The sequence below is a fragment of the Bison bison genome, unplaced genomic scaffold (genome assembly GCF_000754665.1).
Source record: "Bison bison bison isolate TAMUID 2011002044 unplaced genomic scaffold, Bison_UMD1.0 scf7180017864032, whole genome shotgun sequence".
NCBI classification, from domain to species: Eukaryota; Metazoa; Chordata; class Mammalia; order Artiodactyla; family Bovidae; genus Bison; species Bison bison.
In genome coordinates, this window is record NW_011494604.1 from 3,114,733 (window position 1) to 3,125,950 (window position 11,218).

At 46.3% G+C, this 11,218-nt stretch overlaps 1 protein-coding gene across 1 annotated transcript in view; it reads right to left on the reverse strand.

Moving 5' to 3' along the window:
- HEG1 (heart development protein with EGF-like domains 1) overlaps positions 1-11,218 on the reverse strand; it is an 83,916-nt gene that overhangs the window by 30,763 nt on the left and 41,935 nt on the right. Inside the window, exons 10-12 of the mRNA XM_010834412.1 lie at positions 7,321-7,424; positions 4,094-4,152; positions 3,612-3,772 (exon numbers count right to left, since the gene is read on the reverse strand). Coding sequence (XP_010832714.1) covers positions 3,612-3,772; positions 4,094-4,152; positions 7,321-7,424 — 324 coding nt within the window. The remainder of the gene's footprint in view (positions 1-3,611; positions 3,773-4,093; positions 4,153-7,320; positions 7,425-11,218) is intronic.

Below are 11,218 nucleotides of genomic sequence, written 5' to 3' on the forward strand. Positions count from 1 at the left end.
GAGCATTCACTGAGGCGCGTGTGGCCCTCTGAGGTTTGCACACAGTGAATCCTCGCTTTGGGCTGTATATGGCAGGCCCTCTGTGAGGCTGTAAACAGCAAGCCCTCTGTGAGGCTGTAAACAGCAGGCCCTCTGTGAGGCTGTAAACAGCAGGCCCTCTGTGAGGCTGTATACAGCAGGCCCTCTCAAAGGTTGTAAACAGCAGGCCCTCTCAGAGGCTGTATACAGCAGGCCCTCTCAGAGGCTGTAAACAGCAGGCCCTCTCAGAGGCTGTAAACAGCAGGCCCTCTCAGAGGCTGTAAACAGCAGGCCCTCTGTGAGGCTGTAAACAGCAGGCCCTCTCAGAGGCTGTACACAGCAGGCCCTCTCAGAGGTGTAAACAGCAGGCCCTCTCAGAGGCTGTATACAGCAGGCCCTCTGAGAGGCTGTACACAGCAGGCCCTCTCAGAGGTGTAAACAGCAGGCCCTCTGAGAGGCTGTACACAGCAGGCCCTCTGTGAGGCTGTGCACAGTGAACCCTCTCTCGGGTTGAATGGGTTGTATACAGCAGGCCCTCACGAGGCACTAACCAGCAGGCCCTTTCTGAGGTTGTACACAGCGGACACAGTGAGGGTGCTTTTACCATCTAAGATAGGTCTGGACAAAAAGCACACATAATTGGGATTTACAGACAACAGAACAGAAACATAAATCAAGGGATAGTGGAGAGTATCTTATTTACACCATTTACAGACTGACGTACACCGCTGTTTTTGGTGGGTGTGAACAAGTTCAGCATGGGGACAGAGCTGAGCAAGGGCCACAGGTGCACACCGGGCAGCGAGGTTTGGGCTCCCTTCTCCCACCTGAAGGCCACCACCACCTGATGCAAAAAACCAAACCAGGTGCCTGCTCTTCACGCGGCAAAACTGCGCCCCCTCCCAACCTCAGGCAGGCTCGTGTGACCCTGGACACCCCCCAGGGACCCCGGCATCCGCCCCCTTGTCTGAGTCCTGAGAGCTGGGGGCCTATGGGTGGCTTGCTCACAGGGAGGTTAGCTTAGGACACAGCTTCAGCTCTCGGTGCTGAATTTCCTGTCTTTATCAGTGGAAGCTGGCGTGCTAAATCAGAACCCTATTTGTGTGTGTGATAGAATTTCCTTTGTTTATTGTAAAAGGTTTGCATTTAAGGGAGAAAAATGAAAAATGGAAAATCTCACCAAGCAAACTGTGAAGCTGGCACAGAGGGCGTACGAAAAGGCCACAATCTCTCATCTAAACTTTTTGAAGTCTTAACATAAAGAAATACCTCCAGCACAAAAGGCAATTCCAGGCCGGTACTAGTTTGTGCAGCAGCCAGTCTGAGCTGCCTGGGCTGATTAGATATTTTCTGGAAGCCAATGTCATGTTTTCCCTCTGCCCTGCCCGCAAAGCCCGCCTGTGGGCAAATACCACTTGCCTTGCTGAAGCGACTCTGCCCTCAATCGAAGCAGATTCCCTCGAAGGCAGGGGAAGCTGGCCCTGGCTTTGTGACGGAGGGGTTGCTGTCCTCCAGATTTTTAATATTTTGTCATCAATCCGTCAAATAGAACCACATATAATGCAGTTTTCATTTTACGCCTGGCGATGTGATTTTTCTGCATCCATAATTCCCATGGTCCTTCCTGGGCATAACATCCGCCAAACAGACAATGAGAACTGATGTAAATCTAAGGCTGGGGCACTCCTCTGGGGGGTTTCCAAGGACTCGAAACCTCTGGAGAGATGAGAGCTACAGTTCTTTGAAAGGCGAGGAAGTAGATGTTTTGTGAATTGAAAGGGAAAATCCCGCCCGTCCAATGGCAGCATCCAGGGTAGCCCACGGCCTCTCATATGCTGGGAACAACCAGATGTCAAAACCTGACCGCTTCTGCTCATCCAGCCCAACTCTCTAGCATTCAGAGAGGTGAGTGAGACACCAAACACAGGCTGGCAAAACCTGGAGAAGCCCTGGGAGGGCAAACAGAGAAGGGAGGCCGGGTTCAGCCAGGAGGCTCGGCTGTCTTTGATCTCAGGGGCTCGGAAAGCAGAGTCAAAGAACAGGCACCAGCCCCTGTGTGGGCAGAAATATATGGGAAATCTCTATATCTTCCTCTCAATTTTTCTATGAAACTAACACTGCTCTAAATATTTTTTTAAAGTCTTTAAAAAATAAAAAGCATGGGACTTTGGCAAGGAAGCAAGGGAAGACAGGAGCTTTCCCATGAGCAGCTGGAAGAAGGAGGGCCACAGCATGAGCAGGGCAGCCACCGGTAGGGCCTTACAAACCCATATATCTGGCCACTTGATTGGCAAGACATGAAATGTGTTCACTGAGGACAAAGTAACCTGATACAATGTTGACCATGCAGAACACACAGCATACGTGTTTTATGAACTGAAAGGTGCCCTTTCCCCTTTCTGGGAGGGAAAAAGCAGGACCTTTGCATCACTGGCAAGAAAAAGAAAGCCCAATCAAAGAGTTCCTGCCTCAAAAGGTAGAGCACAGTATGAGAGGGCAGGAACTTTTTAGCTAATTCCCCAATGAAGCTGAATGATAGCAACTTCAACTCCAGAATGTTGGGCTCTTTCCTTTTTCCTTCAAGTGAATAACTAGCCCTGAAATGGGCCAAAGCTCTCGCATTTATCCCAGAACAAAAGGTGAGCTCCCAGCTCTACAGAGCACAGTCCACAAGGAGGGCTTTTAGGACCAGCTCTTACAAAGCTCTGGCCCACCGGGAAGGTCCAGGATCTGCTCGCAGACAGAGGGCCAAACCTGCTACCTACAGTTGAGCATCTGGGCACCAGATGGGGAGGCTGACTCTGACTCTGCGTCCCTCACCAGTCCTGTGTGTAGTAAAATGAGCCAACCAGAGCCAGCTCAGACCACTTATGAGACGCAGCGGGGGCAGGCCCCCCTGCATGAGGAAGCACTTTTGATGCCAGCAGAATTTTCCCATCCCAGAGGCGAAAGCTCCCTTCCAAGACCCAAATTTGCCTTCCAAACTTGTTCCTAATCCCTTTATTCATCTGTTTCACACCAGATGCTCTGTAGAAGCTAACAGATAAAGAACAAGAAAAGAGAAATCACGGACGGCACCATGAGCTGTCTGGCCTCTAATCTTCATCTATGTGTCTGTGCATTTAGAATCTGCAAACAAATACACAGGAGGATGGGAGACACTGCGCGTGCTGTATTTACCTAACGGCATGTCATGATGACGGTTTCGGGCCATTGACAAGTGTTGTACATTCTGTGTGTGAATTCTACCTCCCCAGAGGGAGGGAGCCTTTCAAGGGAAAGAAGAGTGATTTCTGCTTCATTACATCTGCTCCTATATCCCTTCCAATACCAACGCTGTAGAGGAGAAACAGAAACAGCATGCCAAGGACTGGGAGACTTCAAGGCTGTGTGTACAGGATTGTGTGTGTGTGGGGGGGCACATGTACACAAAGATATACACACACAAAGCCCTTGTGCTTAATGCCCATTTCAAAGACAGGCCAGCTCTATGACAAGTTTCTTGGACCTGCGCCCAGAAGGCCTTACACATCTACCCTAGGTCTGTGCCTAACTGGATGGGGGGGGGTCCTCCCAGAGGGCCCCTCTCTTACCTCTAAAGATCCGCCTCTGAGACCCCAAAAGTTGGCAGACCTCCGCAGAGGCCCAGCAGGAGTTGACGCATTTCTGCATCCTGTCGGCCAGGTCGAACAGCGTCACGTTGGAGGCCAGGGAAAAGGTGGCTTGCAGTGACATCACCACAACACTGGACTCCCTACAGGCAAAGTATGCATGTTTTAATCATCCTAACCTGATACGTGGGTCCCAGGATTTTTGGAAAATGAGTGTCCTCCCCATTCTCCAGTGAGGGCCTGGGAGAGCATGAAGGTTCTGTGACCTTGGCCTGGGATCACCCCTCGTAGCCTACAATGAACTGACCTAACTCACAGATAGGTCCTCTTCCAAAAGGTTCTCCATGAGAAATTACATTACAGTCAAAATAGGGGCCAGTTTTGTTGCCATCACACTTGTTAGAATATCCTCCCCTTTCTATAGGACTGGTCCACAAACAAGTACATATAATCCTGCTACTTACCTAGAAACATGAGCTGTGGATCGGGTATAACCAGGTAATGTTGAGAAACACACATTTAACTGAAAGGAAGAAGTTTATCATTAACTGTAAGTCAGACAAAAAAAGCCTTGAACCTAGAACCAATTTCCTATTTTCAAGATCAAACAGGCATTCTCCAGTCATGGAGTTATCAGCAGGCAGCCTCACACAGGAGTGGTGCCCTTCTTTTTGTTCCTTTCTTAAATGCCTTTCTGCTCTCACTCTGTTGTTCCATGAGCACAAAGGGAGAGAGGCAGATAGTAAATCAGTGAGGGGAAACCTTGGCAGGAAATGATGTTCAGAATAGCGCCCTTGGATGCAAAACATCTTCAAAGGAGCAGATCTCATCTAAGACCCAGGGTTTCAAAAAACCTCAGAGGCAACTGTTTATTTGGACTTTGCACAGTGAACAAGACTTCCTGAGAAGGCTGGGTTCCTTTCAGCTCCCTCAGGTCTGGCAGGCCTTACACAGACCCTTCGTAATCTACAATGAGTTGACCTAACTCACAGATAGATCCTCTTCAAAAAGGCTCTCCGTGAGAAATTACATTACATGGGTCAAGAGCCCTTTTGTTGAGAGCAAATTAAGAGTGACTCCCTGTGTTTGCCTTGTGCCCTTGGAAAGAGCAGAAAACCCCTGTGGGGCATGATGTACCATGCCTGCCTCCCCACTCCACCCATAGCATGAACTGGGGCTTGGGGCTTCCTTCCATGCAGCTGAGGGTCTCAATACCTTGACCAATGCAGTCTACCTGTCTTCAAAGCGTGTGTCAGACATATCTCATCCTTCACAAGATGGATTCAGACACAGGATGCTATCAAACCCTTTTTGTCTTTGTATTAACATTGCTTTATATTCATAAGGCAATGATGTATTATTATTAAATTTTCTTTTTCCCCAGGAAAAAACAGAAATAGCATATTTCAGAACAGAGCAGCATCTTGGGAAAGGCCATTTGAGTCACAGCCTAAATCCTCTCTAGTCATTCCCTAAATCTTTGCTATTTCTTGGGGGTAGGGATGTCACATCACTAATAAATTATATGTTGATACTGGGTGTGTGTGAGTGTGTTGCTTCAGTCATGTCCCACTCTTTGTGACCCTATGGACTGCACGCAGCCCATCAGGTTCCTCTGTCCGTGGGATTTTCCAGGCAAGAATACTGGAGTGGGTTGCCGTGCCTGGGTTGCCCAGGAATCAAATCTGTGTCTCCTGCATTTCCTGCATTGACAGGCGGATTCTTCACCACTGAGCCACCAGGGAAGCCGGTTGATATTGGGTAAAACTGAGCAAAGCAGATGGGTCATTGAGGACTGTGTAATGGGAAGGACTATATCTCTGCAGGAGGTTCTCAGCCCCTATACTATCTTAGAAGGAAATACTGACCTACAGCCCAGCAAAGAGGCAGCTGCAGTAGGGTGCCAAGAACACTCACTATAGGGTTAGTAGACATAAAACCCTGCCATTTAGTAAAGAATTTGACCTTAACCAAAGAGAGGTCCAGCCCTTGACTCCTGGAAGGTAATCTCTAATACTTTGGAATGTCCTGCCTTTGTAGATCTGGAAGCCCTGGCCACTCCAGATAGTCTAATAGTATGATTTATGCTGGGGGTTTTGAGTTACAAGGTACCAGCTGGACCTCCAGAGGGGCTAGAGACTCAGGTCAGGATTACAGACAACTATCTGTGTTTTGGCTTCAGACACCAAGGCTCGGTGAGTCTGCCTGGTTGGCGATGCTCCATGAATACTGTATACATCATTGCCGAGAGGAGTTAACCCTGTCTATGACCTCACAGAGAGAGGATGACTGGAATGAATTTGAAACCCTTCTGGACTTTGTCCCATGCATCTCTTCCCTTGGCTGTTACCTGGCTCTTTCCACTGTAATAAACCCTAATGTTGAATTTAACAACTTTCAGTGAGATTTCTGAGTACTTCTAGTGCATTATCAAAACTGTCTCTTGGAGATTCCTGAACTCACAATTGGTATCAGAAGTGACAGTGGTCTAGCGGATTGTTTCCTAACTTTGCACCTGCTCTGTGTAATCTCAGGCAATGTCATTAACTTCCAGAGCCCTCCAGGTTTTCATCTGTAAAGGTGTTGGCAATACCTCTTACAGGAGGCAAAGTGCCTACTACAGAGTAGATGCTCATACAGAAAGGGAACTGGAATCTAATTTTTACACAAATCAAACCCATGGTCTTCTAAAATCTTATAGGTTTTGGCTAATATACTCTTACCCATAAAGAACAAGTAAAATTAAAATCAGAAATCAATCTCTAAAACTTATTTTAATGGCAAATTTCAAGTTTCTGAGCATTAACTCAGACTCTGGTAGCAGCTGAGAAGCAAAATACTGTCTGAGCTTCATTTCTGACTCTTCTTCCTTCCTCTCCATTTTTACTTTTTTCCTGACAAAAAGGAGGAGAGGAGGGAAAGAAGAAGAATCAAAGGCCCCCAGATAATCCATTCAGTGAATTCTCAACCCTGGATAATGGGATTAACGTCCACCTTTGTCATTCCCTTGAGAAAAAGCATCATTCTCCCCAAGTTCTGCTGCTGCTGCTAAGTCGCTTCAGTTGTGTCCGACTCTGTGCAACCCCATAGATGGCAGCCCACCAGGCTCCCGTCCCTGGGATTCTCCAGGCAAGAACACTGGAGTGGGTTGCCATTTCCTTCTCCAATGCATGAAAGTGAAAAGTGAAAGTGAAGTCGCTTGGTCATGTTCAACCCTTGGCGACCCCATGGACTACAGCCTACCAGGCTCCTCCATCCATGGGATTTTCCAGGCAAGAGTACTGGAGTGGGGTGCCATTGCCTTCTCCGCCCCAAGTTCTGAGACACACACAAAAAAGTCACATAGCAGGTCAACAGCAGATGGGATGGCAGGATTCTCTAGGTCTTTCCTCTTTACCAACAGCTCTTACTAGTGCATGTCACCTAAGTGTGTGACATGGAAAAGAAATAAATGCCAAGGCATTGATAAAAGCAGTTCAGGAAGACACATTAGAAGAAATGCTTCTACCAACATCACTAGTTCTCAACACCTCCCTACTATTTCTGAGAGGCCTTTAATTTTACCCTGACATTCGCCTTTCAAGTACGATAGAAATGAAGATACAGGTGATCCTCAGGAAGTTTCCACTCTGAATAAAATCTGTTCTAGAAAACAAAGGAGTAGCAGGGAGATGCCTCTTGGGAAACTTACCATTTTGGTGATCTCATTTTCAACTTCACGGAGGTCTGAATGTTTTTCCACAGTGGTATTAAGAAATGTTTTCTTTAGTTTAAACTCTGTCACGAAGGTTCTAACTGAAAATGAAAACATAACCTGTTAGACCTCACAAGGTCAACCTGCACAAGTGTGAGCATCTATAAATCTCAGGGCACCCAGCTTTCCTCCACCTCCCAGGATGCTCTCTAAACATTTCTTTCTCCTGGAGGGTGGAGACCACCTCTCCCTCCTCAGGGCTCCTCTAGCAACGTGAGCACCAACTCAGTTGAGCTGAAGGCTGAGACTGAGCAGACCTCTGGGTGAGAGGCTCCAAGGAGCCTTTCGCCTACGTGAGCACGAGCCTTCCTCACCTCTCCAGTGGGCTCTCACACCTTGGATGCTCAGTGAAACTGTGGCAGAGAAGAGAGGTGAGCTAAGGACACAGTTCAAGGAGGAGGGGAGGGAGACCTGGGGCTGGAAAGACTTGTCAACCCCTATAAAGCTTTGGATGAAGCAAAGTTCTTGCTTTCTAGGTCTTTTATCAAGTTAGTTAGCAAGCCCTAACTTCAAGGGTGTGCTCTGATTTCCTCTTCTCATTAGTCACCTCTATCCAATCCCTATTCCTCTTGCTCAGAGGAAATGTCTGTTCTATCATTGATAAAAGAGGCTTCCAGAAGCTGGGTTACTTCCCAGGATCACCCAGCTCCCAAGGGCCAAAATTAACATTTAACATCACGTGCGTCCATGTTCCAAGGTGTTCTACCCCCTAAACCCGCAGACCCCTGAGGAATCTGACAGTCTAAGGGCAACTAAGTGGCTGCAGAGAAAGGTGTCAAACATCTGCAGCAGGACCCCACCCCAGGGAGCTGTCAGACTCCATGATGATAAGCTGTATATGAAAACAACCCATATTCAAGATACCGTTGGGTTCAGACACAAAAGCATGTAGCCCCATTTTCTAAGGTCCATTTCACTCCTAAAATAAAATTCCAGTTAACATCAATTTGTGCTGATTGGGCCTGAGGGGAATGGAACTTACAAATGGGTAGGCAATCAAAAATTAGGGTAGCCTGCCTTATATCTGGTTCTTATCTTCCTTCAGATTAAATTCTTATCTCTCCCTCTGGACAAGAAAAAAAAAATCTCAACACAGAAACCCATGAAGCTGCTCTTTCACAGAAAGCTTGCCTGCTGAATTAAGAAAAAGGCCCACAAATGAGCCAGGGAAAACATTTAACATCGTATACTTACTGTCTAAAGCCCTTAATCCTTATTTAACATCTTTTTGCTTGTTCTACAGTTCAGTGAAGCCAGCTGCTTAGGACTCTTTCTGAGCGGCAGGGAGCTCTTTGAAAACATTCTTGGCCAAATGAAAGCGTTTCAGCACACTCTAATTTGCATGTTCCTCTGATGTTTATGAACAATGAAGCTAAATGACTTGAAAAGGGAAAGATGATTGTTAACACAGTAAGCGGCTCTCCTCCTGATCCACGGTGCCTGTGGGACACTCCACACACAGGCTTCCAGAACAGTCCCCCCACTCCATCCTCAGGTCTAGGTCTGCACCCAGACTCTCTGTGCAGAAACACACATATGGTAACCGGCAAGTACAGATCTCTTCTCAATCAGCGCAGTAAACATGGCCTCTGCATCCGTGTGAACATGAATAAGGCTCCACAGTGTCCCCCAGGCATAGTCACATCTTCACACTGCAGTTACATCATCTGGCTCTAGGGCAATTTTTTCACTGGTGATTTACTCTTAAAAGATCCATAATTATTGCTCTGTATTCAGAGTAGTTTATCACTTTCATTGCTTTCAGTTCTGGTCCAAGAGATTAGAAACCTAATGTCAAAGGATACCTCCCATCTGAAGAATCCTACCACTTTCCAAGCTTGCTCAAATACATTATTTTATTTGCTCTTCATAATATCCTTGAGTGGGAAGCAGAGCAGGTGGTAATCTGATTTTACAGATGAGGAAATTGAGGCTCAGGGAGTCACTGTGCTGTACATGCTGACCCTGGAACTGGAAACCTGGCATTTGAGTCTCTGGGCAAGTATACTTTTCCATACTGTTTCAAAATAAAATCATTTCCGTCTCCATTCTTAAACAGAAAACTCCTTGCTTATTTCCTACAGGGTGCAGCTAGGAATAGGTTACGAGCATGTCTTGACTTTGACTGATGTCTATATTCTCAGATTTTTCTACCTTAAAAAATAACACTTTGACTTGATCCCTGTATTTTAAACAATTTTCAAATTCGACCCTTATTTTAGTAGGGTACAAGTTGCTGAAATACATTTCTAGCCCCAAGATGTAGCTACACCTGCCTGGGGTGCCACATCAGCAAGTCCAACTTTCAAGTTCCTAAAATGCTCCCCTTGATTAGTAATGCAGCGCATCAGTCAGCCCATCCTCAATAGTGAAGCCAACTCTGGGCTCTAAACTTTTTTCTACATAAGGTCAGATATGCAACCCTAGACAATCATGCCCTGTTTCCCCATTGCTGCTTCTATGTTCTATAAAACTCAGTTCAGTTCAGTTGCTCAGTCATGTCCAACTCTTTGCAACCCCATGGACTGCAGCATCCCAGGCTTCCCTGTCCATCACCAACTCCCGGAGCTTGCTCAAACTCATGTCCATTGAGCAGGTGATGCCATCCAGCCATCTCATCCTTTGTCGTCGTCTTCTCCTCCGGCCTTCAATCTTTCTCAGCATCAGGGTCTTTTCCAATGAGTCAGCTCTTCACATCAGGCGGCCAAAGTACTGGAGCTTCAGCTTCAGCATCAGTCCTTCCAATGAATATTCATGACTGATTTCTTTAGGATTGACTGGTTGGATCTCCTTGCAGTCCAAGGGACTCTCAAGAGTCTTCTCCAACAGCACAGTTCAAAAACATCAATTCTTCGGCACTCAGCTTTCTTTTGGTCCAACTCTCACATCCATGAATGACTACTGGAAAAACCATAGCTTTGACTAGATGGACCTTGGTTAGCAAAGTAATGTCTCTGCTTTTTAATATGCTATCTAGGTTAGTCATAACTTTCCTTCCAAGGAGCAAGCCATCTTTTAATTTCATGGCTGCAATCACCATCTATAGTGATTTTGGAGCCCAGAAAAATAAAGTCTGTCACTGTTTCCATTTTTTCCCCATCTACTTATGCCATGAAGTGATGGGACCAGATGCCATGATCTTAGTTTTCTTAATGTTGAGTTTTAAGCCAACTTTTTCACTTTCATCAAGAGGCTCTTTAGTTCCTTTTTGCTTTCTGCCATAAGGGTGGTGCCATCTGCATATGTGAGGTTATTGATATTTCTCCCAGCAATCTTGATTCCAGCTTGTGCTTCATCCAGCCCAGCATTTCCCATGATGTACTCTGCATATAAGTTAAATAAGCAGAGTGACCATATACAGCCTTGATGTACTCCTTTCCCGATTTGAAACAAGTCTGTTGTTCCATGTCCAGTTCTAACTGTTACTTCTTGACCTGCATACAGATTTCTCAGGAGGCAGATAAGGTGGTCTGGTATTTCTATCTCTTTCAGAATTTTTCACAGTTTGTTGTGATCCACACAGTCAAAGGCTTTGGCATAGTCAATAAAGCAGAAGATGTTTTTCTGGAACTCTCTTCCTTTTTCAATGATCCAACGGATGTTGGCAATTTGATCTCTGGTTCCTCTGCCTTTTCTAAATCCAGCTTGAACATCTGGAAGCTCATGGTTCATGTACTGTTGAAGCCTGGCTTGGAGAATTTTGAGCATTACTTTACTAGCGTGTGAGATGAGTGCAATTGTGCAGTAGTTTGAGCATTCTTTGGCATTGCCTTTCTTTGGGACTGGAATGAAAACTGACCTTTTCCAGTCCTGTGGCCACTGCTGTGTTTTCCAA